Below are 20,575 nucleotides of genomic sequence, written 5' to 3'. Positions count from 1 at the left end.
TAGTAGTAGTAGTAGTAGTAGGTGTTGTTGTTGTCTTTGTAGTAGTAGAGTGGTTAAATCATAACTTACCTATTATTACCTATTATAATAATATTAATCCTCAAAAGTGCTTTTATTTGTTCCTAATGGTATAAAACATTTTAACATGGTTTAATTCTCATTTACAAAACATTCAAGCACATACCAGGATTAAAATTCAAGAATTACTTTAGAAAGTGTTTAATTATATAATATATTAGTGTTTCAAAAAATAAAATTTAACTTCGGCTCCGTGTGCTCTCAGTGTACATACATTACATTTAAATACATAAACGTCACATATAAGATCCTGGGCCAAATACATTGCTTCGAGATAAAATTTGCGCTTTTGAATTTAGCTAATTATTATTACACAAAATAAATATTGCTGTTAACTGCGCGCGTCCGCGGCCACGCGCCCAGGTGCATAGCGAGCCGTTGAAAAGCTGCTCGATGAAAAGCAGGCCTGTTCCTTTAAGAGCCCATCTTAACATCAACATTCAGTGACTTATTACGCTTAACTTCTCTTAAAAACTCGGAATACCTCTGCCCATAATAATAAGAGTTAAAATTTACCCTCGTTTAATGCTCAACAAGAACTTCCCTAGTGTTCTTGGCATACGGTGACCTTTTTAACGGTTTTTTCTATGCTCTTATTTTGAAGGATAACCCAGGAAGCTCTGGTCTCCTAGCAACTGATCTACGCTAGCTTGACGCGGCGGTGCTGTGGTCAGCCTGCAGCGTCGGAGAAAGATAACGGGCTAAATAGAGTGAATTGCCCCCCGTGTTTCTGTCGTTTCCCCCCCCTCCCCTGGAAGATGGTGGCCAAACAGAGGATCCGGATGGCCAACGAGAAACACAGCAAGAACATCACGCAGAGAGGAAACGTAGCCAAGACGCTGGTGAGCCCTTAAAGTGACATCCAGATGCCAGCATGACATGATTAGCCCAGATAGGTGACGTTCAGCCCGGTAGGATGATGAGAATGGTGACTATGGTAATTATTCCACATGTAGAGCTATTTTTTTATGTCCTATAGATTGAAAAGGCGAGGATATTACTGTGTTGCTGCAAATAAATGCCAAATAATGAAGGAGAATGTGCTGTTGTAAATCAGGGGCACACCTAGGATTCTGAGGTGTTGGGGGGGCTTAGCCCTACTCAGACGCCTATGGCGTTGTTTTTCAAATTATTCTGTAAGAAAATCATTTTATTCTGTGTAAAGATACAGAATTCTGTGGCTGATTGTTGAACAACCATTTAAAAAGAAGAAGAAGAAGAAGAAAAAGGTTTTCCCTTTTCCATACAATTCCAATTTAGCTTCAAAAAGCTGTAATGGAAGATAAGAACTGCGATCAGGTGTGCTTTTATCTGATTCTGGTAGGATTTATCAACGTTTTTAAAATAAAATGAGTAAACTAGCAAAATTCAAATCCAGTAGTAATTCCAGAAACTGTAAAATGAAAGGCGTCCAGGAGAAACAAGGGTAGATTCTCTCACTAGGCTGTTCACGGGGATCTTAAAGAGCGAGAAGATGCCCGAGGAATGGCCGAGAAGTGTGCTGGTACCAATTTAAAAAAATAAAATAAAAAAAAGCGGGGAGATGTGCAGATTTGAGGCAACGACAGAGGAATAAAGCTGATGAAGTTATAAGAAAGAGTGGTTGAAGCTAAACTGAGGTCAGAAGTGAGCATCTGTGAGCAGCGGTGTGGTTTTGTTTCAAGATAAAGTACAGATTCAGTTAAATTTTATTTATATAGCACCAATTCATGAAACATGTCATCTCAAGGCACTTTCCAAAGTCAAATTCAACGTTTGCCCTGGAAAGGAGAGCAATGAAGGTTAGTCTTAGAAATAAAAACTGGTAAACTTTCTTTAAAGAAAAAAAAAATTCCCCTTTTTTTTTTACACAAAACAAATAAAGAAATCATCAGTGTAGAGATATTATACTACAAATTGAAAACAATTTGTGTCAAATTGTCATTATTATTATCACAGACGATGATCAAATATCACTTTCATATCGGTTCGTTTTTAGAACTATAATGCTAACCTAATAAACCCCTTTTTTTAAATGTTTGCCTTTACTTTTACTGTTTTTAAACATAGTAAGATGAGTACACACTTCCTGTGAAGACAGATCGCCCGCTACTACCATCTAATGTAGATCAATGTGTAATCATTAATCATTAATAATATGGATCAATGTGTGCTTCTTTGCTTGTTGTGTCTCTGCTCTGTCTTCTCTAACCCCCAGTGGGTCGAGGCAGATGATCGTTCACACTGAGCCTGGCTCTGTTGGAAGTTTTCTTTCCCTTTAAAGGGAAGTTTTCCTCTCCACTGTCACTTCATGCTTGCTCAGCATGAGGGATTGCTGCAAAGCCATCAACAATGCAGACGACTGTCCCTGTGGCTCTACGCTTATCCAGGAGTGAATGCTGCTTGTCAAGACTTGATGCAATCTGCTGGGTTTCCTTAGATTGGAAACTTTTTGACCAATCTGGATGATTTGATTGAATTTGACTTTGGAAAGTGCCTTGAGATGACATGTATCATGAATTGGCGTTATATAAATAAAATAAAATTGAACTGAATCCTGTTAAAACCCCATATGTTAGGGATACATTATTCGACTGGAAAACACCAATGTATCAGAGGGGAAAATACAGGAAATAAAAACGCTGCATTGACCTAGCTTCTTAAGTCTGCACACCCGAAAGCTAATGCGTTACAGAAGCACCTTTTAATTCAATATATTAACGGTCAGCCTTCCTTGATAAGAGTCAGTCAGCATCCTACTAGACAGTATTTGCCCACTCTGCCCTGCAGAGTTCTTTAGGTGACCCGGATTTAGTTCTGGGGAGACGCGGTGTGTGCGAATGGTTTCCAAATGTTCCAGTTTGGTTTTGTGGGACCATAAGATTCTTTGAGATTTTATCCTAGGCTGGGAACTTTCTTTAGGAGAAATAATTCTGTTTTTTCTACCCTACGGAGAACACAGCAGATTGTAGAGCAAAACCAGTACTGACCAAAAAGTCCTGCCGCTGACTCTCGGCAACCTCTCTGACGTGTTTGTCTTCTGGTCTGTCATGGAGAATTGTCCAGTTTAAGTTGTGTCCCAAGAAAACTGAATGCTGAAATTTAATTGAAAGGCAGTTGAACAAATAGTTTACGGTTGTGCACAGTTATGCAACCACTTTTAGCTTTTTTTTATATTGCTTTTTCCCCTCCATCCAATTGATTTGCGTTTAGTTAATTTAACAGATTTATGACACATTATAGCTTAAAAAAAAACATGTTGAAATGAGTTATCGTGGTCTCGGTTTTCCTCTTTTTTTTTGCAATAATCTGGAGTTTTCACAGCATCAAATACTTTTTATATCCACTGTAACTTTTCCTCTCTTTTCTTTTCTTAAGTGTCAACTCTCTCTATTTATTTATTGGTACTAGGTAGAAATTACACCCACCCATAGTGATGATCCTCTGCTTTTTTTTTTTTTATTTAAATTAGGAACTCGTTGAGTTTCTGCTTCTCTTTTGTCGCATCGGTTGCGTTACAGTTGTGACAAATCGTTAGAACGCCGATACCCTCCTCTTCTTCATCTGTGCTGGTCTTATGTTGTCCCATCTGTTAGACCCGCCAACACTTCCCCGCTCTTTTTAGTGTTTATTTCAAACTAAATTGAAAGAAATCAGAGCTGACTCAAGACTTTTTACGCAGCCCATTCTTGAAATAATTCACTCTGCTTTTCACACGGACTCATCTTGGGGCCTCTCTTCGGTTAAATGCCAAGCGTTGCGTGCCGATGTTTCCATTTCCCGCCTACTCGCCCTCTCTTCCTCCAGCTTTGTTTACATCATCCCCGACTGACTAAAAGTCGTCCCCGCAAACATGCAGCGTGCCCAAACACATGACCTCATCATGACGCTGAGCCTTCCACGTATTTTGAGCCCACGGAGAGAAGAAGACGCTAACGCCGCACCACGGCCCGCACTTTTCAGTTCACCATAAGACGCCGGGGTTGGTCTGGATGAGCAGCAGCTTCTCCTTTTGATCGTGTGGCAAAGCAAGAAAAGATGAAACTGTGTAAGATTCGGCTTTTCTCTGTACACTTTTAAAGTGGTCCTGTGGTTTATTTCTCAGACGTTCTCTCAATTTGATATTTTTAAGGAGTTCATTGTGTCCAACCATGGCCTTGTTGTGGTTTTTGCTCTTTCCTTGAGCTCTTTTAGTTTCCGGCTCCACAAGACAGTGCTGCAATTCTGATGTATCAGGTAATTGTGACAAACATTGAGCGTAAAAGAAAAAAAAGTAGTGCCAGTTCCCAGATAGAGATGGTCGTTTTGTTTCCAACAGAAGATGAAGGAATTAGAAGATTGTTGTTTCACTCAAATGTTTCAGGTCAAACTAATTTTACAAGAAGACAAATACAACCTGAATTAATACGAAATGCTGATTTTCCAATTTATGATGTCATTAGGGCTGGGTATGGATCAAAACTAATATGTCGATACTTTTAGGCTGAATGCCGATGTAAGATATTTATCTCGCTATATTTTTCTTTTCACAAAGTAATTATAAAAAGGCATCTCTGAATCAAAGCTTTGTCCTAAATGTCTCACAGCTCTTTGAATATAATTTGAAATTCTCCTTCTAACGTATTAATAATCAAGCTCCATCATATATCAGAGCTCTGATTACCTCGTATGTTCCTAACAGAGCACTTCGCTCTCAGACTGCAGGTCTGCTGGTGGTTCCTAGAGTCTCTAAAAGTAGAATGGGAGGCAGATCCTTTAGCTATCAGGCTTCTCTCCTGTGAAACCAACTCCCAGTTTTGGTCCGTGAGGCAGACACCCTGTCTATTTTTAAGACTAATGTTAAAACTTTCCTTTTTGACAAAGCTTATAGTTAGAGTGGCTCATACCCTGAGCTATCTCTATAGTTGTGCTGTGATAGGCCTAGGCTGCTGGAGGACATCAGGGTCTAATTTTCTCACTCTAGTGATTTCTACTGTTCTTCAGTCTACTGTTCTCCAGTTTTGCATTGTATTACATTGAAATGACTGTCGTCATTTCAGCTTTTAACTTTTTGCTCTCTCTCTTTTTCTTCATAGTAGGTACACCTGTTCTGGCGTTCTGTTAACTGTGACATCATCCAGAGAAGACGGCTCACCTGCTACTTCCATCTAATGTAGAACAGATTACTAGATCAATGTGTGCTTCTGTGCTTTTTGTACTTTTGTCTCTCTGTTCTGTCTTCTCTAAGCCCCAGTGGGTCGAGGCAGATGACCGTTAACACTGAGCCTGGCTCTGTTGGAGGTTTTCTTTCCCGTTAAAGGGAAATTTTCCTCTCCACTGTCACTTCATGCTTGCTCAGTATGAGGGATTGCTGCAAAGCCATGGACAATGCAGACGACTCTCCCTGTGGCTCTACGCTTCCCCAGGAGTGAATGCTGCTTGTCGGGACTTTGATGCCCAGTCCTAGATGTAACCAATTTATGTGTGAAAAAATAATTTGAGACCGTTGAGTTTTTCCAGTAACTGATAATTACAGGTTTTACATCTGTGGAGGAATTGTGCTTTAATTAATAAAGTGTTTTAGTTAACCTACATTAGAGGGTTTTTAAATGAACTGCCTGGTTAAGATCCTACCACAGCATCTCAGTTTGATTTAAGTCATGGCTTTGACTATGCTGTCACAAAATTTTAATTCAGGGATGGACTTTCTGGTTTGCTTCAGATCATCGTCCTGCTGCATAATCTAGGTAGGCTAAGGGGAAATCACCTTTTCTTTCATAAATGTTCTTATACAGAGAATTCATGGCTCCGTACGTTAAAGGTTAGACATCCAGGCCCCAGTGTTATATTTTCCTAAAAGTCTTGGGGATCATCAGGATGTGTTTTTGGCAAACAAGAAACAGGCTTTTGTGGACAGAGGTATTTAGCTTAATATACACAAGCATCACCTAAGAACTCTTTTTTAAATGTACTCAGTGCATGTTCGTTTGATAATAGGCTCAGTTTAATGATCTAAAACCCTTAAGTGTGACAAAAAAAAGCCAAAATAGAAAACATCTGTAAGGGCAAAACACTTTTTTGCACAATTGCAAGTACTTGTCCACCCTGAATCGGCGGACACGCTGTTTGTTAATGTGTTTATATAAGTTAGAGTTTACAGTTTTCGTGTATTTAATGAACTGGGAAAAATCTAGTTTTCGGGTATTTAAGCAGAAGAAAATTGTCCGATTTCGATTGCCGTCTAATTGGTGCATTACTACGGAAGATGAGGGATGAGCTGCCAAAGTAGAATGAAAAACAGAAAAGATTAGGCAGAGGCCAGTTTATTGTACCAAGCCACACCAGAGTTTAAAAAGTTCTACGCTGCTTTTTGAAGACGTTATAGATAAAAAATAAGTGAATAAATAATATTGTAACAATAAAAATCAATACAGCAGAGAAAGAAATGCTTTAATGATTTGATAAATTTTGTTACACACGTTTGAGGTTAAACCATGAATCTCATACTGACTTTAAATGATGACATGAAAGGCCTTGGTTTGAAGCTGTAGCAGGGCCCTGCAGGTCTAAACAGAATGAAAGAGAAAAGGGGACAACCATACGGGTGGGGATACAAATATTAAACCTCTTTAATCACCTTTTTTCAAAGAGATTCACTTTTGCTTTGCAGCGTCGTGCCCATCTGTTTTGTGGCTGTTATACTAATGTCCACCATGTGTGTGTTTGTTTCCCCCAGCGACCGCAAGAGGAGAAGTACCCTGTAGGCCCCTGGCTGCTCGCCCTCTTTGTATTCGTTGTTTGTGGATCAGGTAAAAACCAGCAGAAAAGAAACGTGCTCTGAGCTGTGGAGCGCCTTGCATTCGTAGCCAGGAAACCTTTTTCACGTTGGCTAACGTCTCAGCCACAAACTTCAGCGTTTCACTGGGATTTTAGCTGATCGAACAACACAAAAGAAGCGCATGTTAATAAAGGCGCAGAAAAATTATGCATTGGTTTAAAACTTTTAAAATAACAAGAACAATAATCTAAAAAGTGTTTTCAGTTCAGAGTCAAACTTTTCTAGGAAAATTTAACCATTCTTCTTTGCAAAAATCTACATTTTTAAAATATCAATCAATCAATTGTTGGAGAGCACTAATTTCCAATTCTGGCCATAAGTCTGGACTTTTGACTGTGCCTTTAATTGAAGCCTTTCTATGGGGCTTAAAGGGATGACGTAGAAACCGCACTGCATTGTGGGATACCTGGGCGTCTGGAAACCCAGCTTCTGCTTGTTGACATAGCATTCATCCACAACGCTGTCTTTGTTTTCTGGTTTTAAAAAGTTAAAAATGTGGTGCAAACGAAGCTGTGTCATTAACCGTCATGCTTGTTCACGCATTCGCTTCGGGGAAAACGACGATGGATTGAGATTTTTAAGTTTACCAGCATGGAATCAAGGTCAAGGAGCTCAAATCTGTGAGCTAACCAATAGATGCCGAATGGACTCTGGATCGCAGCCATGAGACGACCAAACCTCACTTTCAGCACCATATCCCCTGTGTGTGTGTGTGTTCAGGACATTATTCAAAGGAGAGCCTCTATTTCTTCCACGTATAGATTCTTTTAGACTTTACATCATAAATTGTCCTCACTCCTTGGAGGTTATTTGTGATATTTCATTATAACTTGTAATTTTAAAAGTAATAGTGGGCATGTGTGAGCTTTTAGCAGGCTTGGCTAGCCAGCTAGCGCTAGCCTAGCCTGCTGAGGGTAGCAGACAAAGTGAAAGAGATAATTTGTGAATATTCCTTAAACTAATGAATGAGCCCCTAAATGTTTACAATTTAAATGCAGAGTGGATGCCAGGCAAAAAAATTATTTTAAATAAATTCGTCCCGCAGACACCGGATCGGCGGAGCACTGTGAGGTGAAGGGCCGTTGCTACGAACCTCTGAAATGACGCGTTTTCTCTTTAAGACGATAACTTCAGAGAGCCTGGACCCAAATCTGCTTTGTCCGTGAATGTTTCTGAATTATTCGCTGGTATAAAAACTTCTTCTTAGAATGGCGGTGGGTGGCGGCAGCAGTTCATGTAAATCCTTTGTCCGTTTATCGTGTCATATGGAGCAATCCCACGGATCCTAGAGATTTGTCGAGATAACGAACCGTCAGAACGGGGTCTAGCTTGTCTCGGTACATCGCCTGTCTCTTCAGTACGGTCCATTTTTCAAGCACCTTCCGTCTCTATCTCCCGCAGCACAGCATCCAAATCAGAAATGTAAACAAAAAGCTGTTGCTCCAGAAAATGGTGACCGCGTCCCACAATGCACTGCAAAATCGGATGCCCTTTTGAGACCCGCTGTAGCTCTGACTGGGTTTCTTCCAGTATTAACCGGTATTTAACTACACAACCCTATGTGCTCATTGTATGAAACATGTGAGGCCTTCACACAGCGGCTGTTGTTTCACATCAAAGATTGTGTATTCAGAGTAATGTGCAGTATTTAGATTTTCTTTTCTTTCATTTGGCCAACAGTGGACTTTATACTAATTGGGTAACCGCTGGAGGCAATTTGTTGCACTGGATTTGTAAAAAGCTTTGAAAACCAATTACTCTTCACAATGATGCAGTACTTTGTGTTGGGGTATGACTCAAAATCCCAGTAAAATACACTGAAATTAGTCTGTAACGCAACAAAATGCGGACAGTGTCAACAGGAATGGCTACTTCTGCAAGGCTTTATTTCATTCCCATGAACCTGAATGATATCCAGCTCCTCAGTAGAAAAAGAGTGTGTAATATATGTGATAGTGTAGAAGTGCCAGAGTAACACATCCACCTTTTCCTTTGGTTCTACACTAGGGCTGGACGATAATTCAATAACAATATATATCGACCGATAGACGTATATTGATGATTGAAAAAAGGGTCAGTAGAAATTTGAATAGAGTTTTCCTTCCTTATGCAGTCTAGCCAATCATGTAGGTTAATACTACAGTCATTACATCCTCCCAACCAATCACAACGCAGACTCAGGGAGCTCCGTCTCCAAGCTCCGCCCCCTTCAGAGAGTTCATCGAGCACACGTTTTTTTTTAGCTTGTAGTTTTGGTAAAAAGTTGGTTGAATAAAGGGTTGACTTTGAATTCATTGTTTGTGTGTTCTGCGTCTAAAAACAGGTAATTAAGCTACAGCATAAAACGGCCAGGGCTGAACTTAAAATATATGTTTTGAATTTGTTAATAATTATCGATTATTGATCAATATGATTTCTATTTTATCAATGTTTTTTTTTCTATATCGTCCAGCCCTATTCTACACTATGAATTTCACTGGAATTCTAATGTTGATCGTAGAAAAAAAAGCCCAAATACAGGGTTCCTGCGGATCCTTAAAAAGTCTTAAAAGGCATTGAATTCTGTAACTTAAAACTAAGGCCTTAATTGGCATTAAAATGTCTTAAATCAGTTTTTCTTAGGTGTTAAAATTGTTACCAGGTCATAAATCGGATTTTATTTTTGTAATCCTTACATAGCAGTAAAATAATTGACACAATTATATTTTTTTAAATATACTGAACGGCTCAATGTAACCATTATTGGTTCCGTCCCGATAGCGGAACCAATAAAAACCGGACCATAGCTGTGAAAAAGAGTTGGCACTGGTTATGTTGTGGTTTTTAAAACTGATTTATAGTTTATTTTAGTAGGGAACAAAACAGTTCAGTAGTTGTTAAAAATATATCTGTAATTTGTGTTTTTTAGCTTTCTTCCTATATGAAATGTTTTTCAAAATTTAAACATGTCCACTGGGCCAGAAAGTAATGGTTTATGTTAAAATAAACATTTGGGTAAAGTTGTCGCAACCAGGTTTATCTTGTTTATCGTGAAGTTGGTCTTAACTTTTTATTTCAAGTGGCATTAAAAAGTCTTATAAAGTCTTGAATTTAACTTGCCTTATGCTGTAGGAACCCTGAAATAATACTAACCTGTGCGTCTTCTGCTCCCAGCCATATTCCAGATCATCCAGAGTATCCGTATGGGGATGTGACCCAGGGGGAGCATCGTCACCCCAGCCCTCCTCCTCATCCCCTCCAGAGGCCCAGAGACGGACGCAGGACAACAGAGAGAGAAACTTCCCCCGACCATCCCCCCCCCCCCACAGGCCGAGCCCGGCCCCCCTGATCAGCGTTTACAGTGTTACAGTCTGTGGTACCGACAGCTTTTCTACGGACAGTCTAAAACCACGGCGGCTGGAGGAGAACATGTGTTTCATTAGTAACCCGGCATCCTGTGCACACGCGTGCTGAGGTGAGCGTGAGCTGGCAGTGATTCCTGCTGAATATGTGCCATTTCTGTCTATGTGATTTCTCCTCTGTATCGTGTGCGAATGAAGAATGTTATTTTGTTTTTTTCAAATAAATGTGAAGCAATTCGAGCGGCCGCTGTTAACTCTGTAAACTCCACAGCTGTGGACCGAGTTTAGCTTCTCAACACGTTTATCTCAACGCATCTGTAGATCAACGTGTGCCTGACGGTGATCCTGGTGTTACAGCTCCGTATTCACGCAGCAGTTTGTGGATTTTAACACATAAAGTTGCAGTTTACTAGCATAGCAGCAGGGAAGCATGCCCACAAAATAACCCATAGAGCTGTGAAGATGTTTTTGCTCCCTTAGAGTTTTGTTTTTTTGCCGTTTTAGTTTCAGATTAACCATTTTAATATCAGAAATATACAAAAAGCTGGTTTTAAAGGATGACTTAATGGACCACTACTGTGTGCACAATGTGAAAATGATTTGTTTTTTTTATGTAGGGAACAGTAGGTTGTGAGAGCACAATATACTTAATCTGCTTCACAGCAGTGTGGCTGACTAATCAGGCGGTGGAGAGTCCATTGTGGTCATCAGATTCTGGAATAAACCGTATCCGAGGCGGCTGGGTTTAGGAAATAGTGTAAAAGTCTACATTTGTGTGCAGGATGTTAGGGCCCTGCAGAGATGTTGGCACCTGTAGAAGTTCTGGATGGCGGTAAAGTCAGCCCTGATGATCTTCTCCATGGACCTAACTAATATTTCAATTCAATTCAATTCAATTATATAGCGCCAAATCATGAAACATGTCATCTCAAGGCACTTTACAAAATCAAGTTCAATCATATTATACAGATTGGGTCAGATTATACAGATTGGTCAAAAATTTTCTATATAAGGAAACCAGTTGATTGCATCAAAGTCCCGACAAGCAGCATTCACTCCTGGGGAACCGTAGAGCCGCAGGGAGAGTCATCTGCATTGTACATGGCTTTGCAGCAATCCCTCATACTGAGCAAGCATGAAGCGACAGTGGGAAGAAAAACTCCCCATTAACGGGAAGGAAAACCTCCGGCAGAACCAGGCTCAGTATGAACGGTCATCTGGTTTGTAATAGTTTTGACTCATCCTGTTTTAGGGATGAGGCCAAAGCACACAGTGATGGACGGACACAGGACAGACTGAATAGCAGTGGTGTAGATGTCCAGCAGCTCGTTGGAAGTCCAGTCTCCTTCATCCGAAGTGTTCACCAGAACGGACGGTTCCTTAGAACTGGTCCACAACAGAGACGCCGCTGTTGAAGACAGCGAGTTTAGGCGTCGAGGGGAAAGTTCTCCGCATGTCCATCGTCATCTCCTCACAGCCCCGATGATGTTAAGCTGCGGGTGGTTCCGTCCTCAGCAGTGGACCGGCCGGTTCCCCTCCCGTCTGTTCACTCATCAAGTTTAAAACCCTTTCATTTGCAGAGGGATATTCAGCGGCGTGCAGAGTTGAAACGCAAAACCTGTCAGAAGTTCCACTCACAAAAAGCAGATATGGGTTCAAGCAATCAATTACTACCAAAATAAACATCAGTAGCAGACCGACAACGGTGGAGTCATCTGCAAACTTCAGGAGCTCCAGACTGGTCCACTGAGGCTCACTTAAATTCAACCTGTCTGTCATGATGTAGGCCAAAAAAATGGAAAAATAAAAAAAAGTCACCATCATGGCCTGTTTTAAAGATATTCCAAAAAAAATTTAAAATAAAAAAAATTCCTAAGGCTTTTGGATTTCAGCGAACCACAGCGAGATGTTTTCACTCAGCCTGACAGAGATAAACCTTCCCAGACCGAAGAGAAGAAGTGAAACTTGAAAAGAGTGCGTCACATAAAATACGATTTCATAAGATCATTCTGATAAACCTGGTGGTGGTAGTTTGATGGTCTGTGGCTGTTCTGCTGATTCAGGACCAATGAGGACTTTCTGCAAGTGAAGGAAACCATGAATTTTACTGATAAGTAGAAAACCCTGCAGGAGTACCTGCAGCTATCAGTGCATCATATTCCCACATGGGTAACAGCTGCTTAGGTCACGTTTGGTCTTTGATGGATGCAATATAAAAAAAAGAAAAGAGGTCAAAGACAGTAAGCAGGCTGGTACTCTTAAGCAGGTTTATTGAAAGTTGTGAAGTGCAGCTGTCAAGTGCAATTGTAGGTATTTTGTTATCTCATCCGGTCTTCGAAGAAACATGCACAGAACATGAGCATACAACCGATACACAGAATGAAAAACAAAGAACATTTTTCAGAACTTGTTTTTTTTTTGTCTCCCCCCCCCCCCCTTCGAAGTCTGCATTTTCAGATCAAAAAGTTTTTCCACTGTCAAAAAAACAAAAAATAAAATAAAAAAATATGGTGCAATACTTAAAGAAAAAGAGCAATGAGGAACTGTTTACAGCCAGAGTTATTGTTGAATGAAGTAAGAGAGTAGGACAACATGGTTGGTTGGTTGTTGTCAGTTAAATAACCTAAACCTCTTTTTGGATCAAAAGTCCAGAAATTACAGCATTTAGACGGACGACAGACTCATCCGCATCGATCTGCGTGACCTAGATAGCATCTGTTCTCCCATCCGCCATTTCTCCTCTTTTTTTTTATTTTTCATTTATTTTTTACATTCTACTTACACTATACAGAAATGTACATCGTCATCTGCCCATCAAACTTTTAGCAAAAAAAAAAACAAGAAGAACAAAAACGAAAAAATGCAGCTTAAGCCCAAAGTGTCAACCCTGTCCATGGAGGCTGAAGCGACATGCCGGGACGGGGCTGAGGAAACGGGAACAATGAGCTTCGTCCAGGGCAAAAATAATATATCAGCCTGAAGGGAGGGGGAAAAAAAATACTGAAAATAGATTTATCATCATCATCTTCATAAGAAAGCACGTTTTGTTCATCCCACCCCACCAGCCCCGCCGTCTGAGTAACATCACCAATGCTGCCGAGCGCTGTTCAAGACGACCTCCCACTCCCTCCCCCATTCCAGATGGGGACTTTGACATGATAATAATGGCTCACAATCTTATTCTGTCACAGAGAAGAACGTCTCGCTCTCTTCTCAGGACCTCGCCTTGGTAGAGAACTGCTTTTTATTTTATTTTATTTACATCATTCAGCAAAATAGGTAACAAACCAGGAGAATCCTCCACCACCTGCTGCTCCGCTGTCAGTCCATCACTTAAAATCCAGACACAGGCACAGTGATTTCATTTTAAATCTAGAAGTAAGCACAAACGCTCTCACTGACTCTTTCTTCATGGTAAGACATTCTTGTTGATGACCATGGGTTATTTGGCAAACGTGTGATAATTCATCTATTGAACCCCCCCCCCCCCCCACCCCCAGACACAGCATAGTAAAGATTGTCACTGTCCACTGCGTGGAGAAAGCACAACGCCGCTCGTCCTGCTGGCTGCATCCTTCAGAGATAAATATGTGCAAATTCTCGTCTTGACAGCGTTAACCTCCTGCTGCAGAAGGCAAGGTTCGGCTCTGCGGCTGACGCAGGCCTTTTTCCAACTAGAGCTTGCTCAGTTTGTCTCGTCGGGCTATGCTGAGGGCCCGGAGCTGTGCGAGGCAGGCGGGGCGAGGGCGGCGGCGCCCGGGGGTCCCGTCGGCGCGGCCGTCTGGGGGGCGGGCGGCGAGCCGGTCTGAACCTGGGCCTGGAACTGGGCCATCTGTTCGGGGCTGGCCAGTGTCTTCAGCAGCGTGTTCTCCTGCTCCAGCTGGGAGTTACGCTCTATCAGCTCCTTGATCTGCTCCTTCAGGACCTCCACCTCCTCGCGCACGGCGTACATCAGGTGGCTCTTCACCAGATCCTAGATCAGACACACACACAGGATTTAGGGGCCTGCAAGCGGCTTTCACAAGATGATTATTCAGCAGCTCCAAACAAATCCCACAACTGGAGGAACATCATTTTCCATCAGTCATTTTATATCATTAGGCTACAGGTTGAGTGCTTTGATGTTTTTTTTTGTTAATCTAAAGCCAAATTTACTTTAAATTAACCATAGGCTTTCCTAGTTTACAGTACATAACATTTTTTTTTATATAGAAAACCTTCGACAGGACCATGGTTTAGCGGCTTTAGGTGAAATTTTACTTAGTATGAGCAAAATAAAAAGTAGGAAACTAGGGCCGGACGACAATTCAAAAACAACATATCCATCGATAAACTTGTGGTGAGAAAAAAAAAGGGTCAATAATGGATTTAATAGAGCAGTTTTTCTTCCCTTTGCATTCCAGCCTATCATGTAGGTTAACGTTACAGTCGTTACATCCTCCCAGCCAATCACAAACGCAGACCCTGGAACGCTCGTTCACTAAGCTCCGCCCCCTTCAAGGAGTTCAGAGCATACGCTCTCTTTTTTTAAGAAAAAAAACATGGGAAATGATTGGTTGACAAAAGAGCTGACTTTGAATTTAACGTTTGTGTTATCTTTATCCAAAAATAGGTCATTAAGCAACAGCATAAAATGAACAGGGCTGCATTTAGAGTGTAACTCACACCCATGTAAAAGCATAATCCCGCTACAGACAAATATGAAAAAATAAATCTCATCAAATTGGGCGGTTTGTAATCCAGGCGGGATCACCGGCAGCTTTGCTCACGCAAGATTGATTTGCAGCGTGGACACAGAGTGTGGCTGATCTCCTCTCGGCTCTCTTTGCTCTGACTGACTGCAGGCAGCAGCTGTCTGCCTGTGAGACAATTAACATTTAATCACTAGACTGGATATCAATTACTGATATCTGCAACGTAATTTTGCCAAGTCAGAACTGTTATTCAAAACATCTGTAATCAGTTCTGATTAAGCGAAATCCATCTGTAATTCAGTTTTACCATGTAAACTGGATGGTGGAACATAGAGGATGCAGAGCCTGTAAAGCTGAGCTCTCTTTCCACAGCATCAACATGATTTACCCGTCAGCAATCTTCATGTCTCAAAGCCTAATTGGTGAGAGGTGCCATTATTCTTATTAATGTGCTAGCAGCAACAGTAGATCAGTGAATGAGGTGATGCAGAAGTTAAATCTGATTTAGCGAACCCATCTCACTGGGTTTAGAAAAAATAGTCTAGACGACCTTTGTTGAGCTCTTTATACTTACTTTATTTTACTACATGAAATAAGTATGATTTAGAAAAAGGAGCGTCAGTTTGGTGCACAATAAATCCAGAAAGCAGTAATCTTTTTTGCAGCTTTTGTTCTTGACCTGGTCTAAAGTTGTCTACATGGCCAAAAAAAATTATATATATTGCGAGTTTTCCCTCCAACAAACAAGCGTTCCACAAATTAAACAAGAATGTTTAACTGGAGAGGCTGTTCAGATTTAATTCAAGCCTCTTAGATATTGAATTTGCACTCATCAAGTTTAAAACCCTTTCATTTACAGAGGGATATTCAGCGGTGTGCAGAGTTGAAACGCAAAACCTGTCAGAAATTCCACTCACAAAAACCAGATATGGGTTCAAGCAATCGATTACTACCAAAATAAACATCAGTAGCAACCCAAGTACATAAAAATGTATCTGAAACATAAAAAAGACTAACTGGAATTAATTGGACACCACCTTACTTTTGTTAAACACACATAATGGGCCATTATTTTAGGAAGGTGGCTATATACAAAATGGCCAGGTTTTCAGGTTTTTCAGAAAACAAAAAATAGTACGGCAATAAGTGAAGTTGATTAAACCAAAATATATGTACATAATTTTTGGCAAAAATATCTTAGGCCATTATTTTAGGAAGGGAATTTTTCATACTTAAACCCCTTTTCAGAGCTTTAATAAATTTTTATTAGGTGTAACTTTGTTTCTTACATGAGGTGAAAAGGTTCTAATGTAATTTAATCTAAAAATTTAGACAAAATGGAAAACATGAGGGAAAATATTCCCGGGACGCTTACTCACTAGCCCCGCCCACATGTAGGTGTGTTGCACCAATCAGAGGCCGAGATATTTATAACCAGGCGTGTCTTCCAGTTTGCCTAGCAACAGCCCTGACAACGGAGTAGGTGAAACGGAAAACAAACCCAGTTCGGCTTTCTGGCTACAAATGGCTTAATTCACATTTACTGAACATTTTAAAATGGATATGACCTTAAATTTAATAAATAAATAAAAATGTTTCACACGATGCTATCATGAAGTGTTGTAATGTCCCCGTCTTACACTGTTTACAGCATTATATACTGCTAGAAAAAAAAAAAAAAAAACACTTGGAATTACATTGTGTCGTTCAAGTGTCCCCTTTATTATTTTTTTTAGCAGTAGGCCTATATTTAGTTACAGTTTGCTGCAGGAGATTTAAGTATTTTCATCCAAACGTGACAAAGGAGGGGGGAAACTCACCATCGCCTGCTCAATCTTGTTGTCGATGGCCACCACGCTGGCTCCGGACGAGCTGCAAAGGAAGGAGAGAGAAATAAATAAAACATCTCCAGCCGCCCTGCGCTGCCTGCAGCGGGGACTGAAGAGACGGGAGACGCGCTGCTGCTCTCCTCCTTTACAGGAATGTGGGTTGGCACAGGAAGCATCTGGAAATTTCTATAAGCCCAGCCGCCCCGGCTCCAGCGGCGCCGTATAAAACCCGTGGAAAGCGGCTCTCCGCGGCGGGGACGGCCGCCTCTACAGCCGCGGCTCTTTACCTGCTGTCGAGCTTCAGCTGAGAGCTCTCCGCGCTCAGCAGCGACGACAGAAACGAGATGGAGAAATTTCTCAGCTGGCAGACGCCCAGATCCATCGCCACGGTGTAGCACGACGCGTTCATGCTGCTCGCGGTCTCACGGCCGGCCAACGAACAAACCCGGGAGTCCGGCACCGCCACACCGGCCTCGGACAGGCGCATCCACAAGCCGGCCGAGCGAAGATGCTGGGAGTCCCGGGGAAAGGCTGAGGCGCGGAGGCGGACCAAGGTCAGCTCATCTCAGCGGCACACAAAAGGACTGCGGATCTCCGCGGTCCCGCATAATTTATCCAGCGCCGGAGCGACGAGCCGCGCGCTGATTGGTGGAGGCGTGGGGACTCATTTGCATAATCCTCCGCGGCCACGCCCCCACCTGGCGCCCAGCATGGCCGGCCGAGACAAACTCCGAACCAACCGCTGTTATAAAGACTATAACAGCGGCGTATTAATCCTCCACAGACGTAACATGATGGTTCAGGATGTTTACAAGCGTCTGTCTAAAAAATACTAGTAAAATTAGTTTCTCCCTGGGAGTGGGAATAAAAACTGTATGGATTTCCAGGGAAGGGCCTCACAATATAAGTTTAAAAAAAACAGGGGAGATGAGGAAGAAGCATTCATCTTTGTTTGTATTTTTGGTTTGATGGCCTCGCAGACACTACCAGACGAACCAGGAGCAGATCACAGACAAATCCAGAAACATTCAAGTTGCATTTGAGTTTCCTCCATCCTTCTTGAAAGGCGTTTATTCGTTTTCTGTCCACTTGTGGCTCAGACCCGTAAAGCTGAACTGATTGAAAAACTAAAACGGATGTGCCATTTCAAGCTTGCTTTCTATAAAGCAGATTTTCTGGGGTATTATAGAACGATTTACGACAATATGGCAATAGCCAGGACATTTTTATGAGGGACAATGTACTTACTAATGTGCGCTTAATCAATAGAACAAAAAAAAAATATCTATAAGCTTTAAAACAGTACAGTTAATATCTTACCTGTACTTAACTGGTAGTTCAGTTGCACATTTCTTTGATTCTGCATTTTTTTTTTATTTTGTTTAATGCCTGTGTAGTATTATTTTCCTCATGCAGAAAATGTACCTTTACCGTACTATCTCTTATTCTGACTCTGTTCTTAAATAGTTTCCTTCATGTAAATCTGAATGCTTGGATTTGCCTTTCAATCTGCTGCTGGTACACCTGCATTTCCCCACTGAGGGACAAAAAAAATAAGGGAGATTTCTATTGTAAAATTCAGTTAACGTGAGTTTTGTTTTAAGTGTTGCGACCCTGTTTTATACAATTGGAAAGGTCTGGATAATGTGCTTTTAGAGGACATCATCAACAAGAATAAGAAATGTTCTTGTGGAAAATAAAAACGCTTCAGATGATGTGGAGTGTATGCATGCACTGCCCCCCTGTGGTAATTTATGGTACTGCACAGGAGCCTTCAAACTTCAACCATTTAAGAGTGGAAACTAGAAACTGAGGTTTACAGCACAACACTAAGGAGCGCCAGCTACAGTGAGAGGCGTCGGTCATTAAAAAGAATGGCCTGCTTGGAAAAAGGCATGCAGGCACAAACAACACACGGAATATATGCTCAGCATCCGCATTTCGACACGAACCACAAATATGCGATCCGTTTTTCCCTCCAGGTGTTTGTGAAACATTCTTCTTTAAGGAGGACTTCACTGTTTTCAGACTGACTCACAGATCACACGGCCTCCATAGATGGGAGTACTGTGGTGACAAACAAAGCCTCTCCTCAAATTTTTGACCCCAGACGTCCACAAAATAAACGGAAAAGAAAACACTCATTCAACCCTCCTACACACAAAAAAAAAATCCTCCCTTTTACAATGTGAAGGAGAACTTTCTCACGTTTCATGCAGATCTGACACCCTTAAAACTGCTTAAACGAGCCCTTGATGTTAATATTCACGCAGTGCACAGAAAATATCCCAGAAAGTATGAATGCCGACTGATATCAGCAGGGGGTTGAATGCCAGAGGAGAGAACTACTGACCCATTTACATGATGTCTAAGGTTTGTTTTATCATGTCATATTCAGGAAAAACTGCGTTTAATATTCAACAACTACCAGAAAACATGATGTAGGAGTGATGAGGCTGCTGCCCAAAGTATATATTTATAGAGATTTTATATTAAAAAAAAGAAGCTGAAGGCAGGAAATGTTTAGTAAATTTGCTCAGAAATACTACATTAATTATTCCTTCAGCATTAGATGACATGTTTCATGAATTGGCGCTATATAAATAAAATTGAACTGAAAAATTGAATTAGCATCACACATTAGCATTGAGGAAGAGTATTAGTGTGGGAAGAACGGGACAGTGGGTTCCGACTTCAGGTGCACGAACTAGTCTTCTAAGACTGTCTAATTTAATTTGCTCATTTACAAAATCATAACGGATTTACGGGCGTATCGAAGAGCATGAAGCGCTGCAGCTTAACCAGAAGATCTCTAGAATCATCATTTTTTTTCAACTCGACATGCCCTGATTGACGAAGGCCTGGAGGGAAAACTCAAAAATCTGATTTTATTTAATCACACCAGTGCTGCCATCTTTAGTCAACACATCTTTTAGGTGTGGACGCTGTTATCAAGGTTACCGGTGCTCATTAACGCAAGCGTTTAAAACGATGTCAGAGGAAGCGCAGGCTTGTAGGGAGATTGATAAAAAAGGGAACTAAGCCTGCGGGACAGAGCGAGATTTATTAATTTTCAACCGTTGAAACATTCTGGACTTGAAATTGACGGCAGTCGTTTAGAAATCTAAGAGTTAAGGTAAGAATCTACATTTCTCTTGAGAATAAACAAAGACGGCCATCTTTGTTTTACCAACTATGCTAATTGCCAAGATGCTAAAGATGGTTTAAAACAGCAACTCAGTAAAAGAGTTTCCTAAATTGTAAAACCTGTTTTAGTGTTTAATCTCACACGTACCATGACGAGGTCAATGATTTCCTTTACATAGAAATAATGAGCGCCAACTCAAGGAAGGCAAGAAAAAATAGACTTTTTGTTTGCTGTTCTCGCTATATAGAGTTATACTATAGAGCTAAAAGAGATCAAAATAGGCTAAAATCAGCAGGTTAAAGCTTTATAAAGACTGGGCTCAGATATGACTTTTGTTCTTAGTTCCTGTTAATCAACGAAGCAGGAAAGGGTCAACCTAGAACTAAACCAGTCCCTGTAAAAAGTTATAATTCCCAACTATTAATACTATCAATTCGATCATTATTCTGGAATTTTGTCACTGAAAAACTTCCACATTCCACTACTTATCTATGCCTTAAACCGTGTGCTGTGCCAGCGAGCTTCCTTTAGAAAAATCTAAATATAATTTATATATGATCCCATTTTTAATAGTCCAACTTCTGGATGACCCAAACACATTTAGAAATACTTAATATATATTTATAGATGTTTCCTTTTGTAGATTTCTACCTGCCATGCCATTCATCCTCAGGGGAAAAGTTATCAAC

At 40.9% G+C, this 20,575-nt stretch overlaps 2 protein-coding genes across 4 annotated transcripts in view; one reads left to right on the top strand and one right to left on the bottom strand.

Annotated features, from left to right (window-relative positions):
• Window positions 1-704: 704 nt before the first annotated feature.
• Window positions 705-10,163, top strand: serp2 (stress-associated endoplasmic reticulum protein family member 2). Its single transcript, XM_012876822.3, has 3 exons — window positions 705-920; window positions 6,773-6,845; window positions 10,028-10,163. Exons 1-3 carry the CDS (start codon window positions 837-839, stop codon window positions 10,066-10,068), a joined length of 198 nt encoding a protein of 65 aa, XP_012732276.1. The 5' UTR covers window positions 705-836; the 3' UTR covers window positions 10,069-10,163.
• Window positions 10,164-12,465: 2,302 nt separating this feature from the next.
• Window positions 12,466-20,575, bottom strand: part of LOC105936141 (TSC22 domain family protein 1) — a 39,216-nt gene continuing 31,106 nt past the window's right edge. For 2 of the 3 annotated variants that reach the window (XM_036139528.1, XM_036139530.1), the window contains exons 2-3: window positions 16,730-16,781; window positions 12,466-14,188 (exon numbers count right to left, since the gene is read on the bottom strand). In XM_036139528.1, the coding sequence (XP_035995421.1) occupies window positions 13,919-14,188; window positions 16,730-16,781 (322 nt within the window). In that variant the 3' untranslated portion in view covers window positions 12,466-13,918. Of the gene's footprint in view, window positions 14,189-16,729; window positions 16,782-17,025; window positions 17,468-20,575 lie in introns of those variants that run through there. The other variant, XM_036139529.1, reaches the window with a different exon arrangement.

The sequence above is a fragment of the Fundulus heteroclitus genome, chromosome 7, assembly GCF_011125445.2.
Source record: "Fundulus heteroclitus isolate FHET01 chromosome 7, MU-UCD_Fhet_4.1, whole genome shotgun sequence".
In the NCBI taxonomy this organism is placed as follows: Eukaryota; Metazoa; Chordata; class Actinopteri; order Cyprinodontiformes; family Fundulidae; genus Fundulus; species Fundulus heteroclitus.
Note: the sequence above shows the minus strand (reverse complement) of the source record. Positions and strands in the feature narration are given on the sequence as shown.

Coding starts and splice junctions, on each gene's coding strand:
- serp2 (XM_012876822.3), top strand. CDS start 837: ATGGTGGCCAAACAGAGGATCCGGATGGCCAACGAGAAACACAGCAAG. Junction 921..6,772: donor GAAACGTAGCCAAGACGCTG/GTGAGCCCTTAA, acceptor TGTTTCCCCCAG/CGACCGCAAGAGGAGAAGTA. Junction 6,846..10,027: donor ATTCGTTGTTTGTGGATCAG/GTAAAAACCAGC, acceptor TTCTGCTCCCAG/CCATATTCCAGATCATCCAG.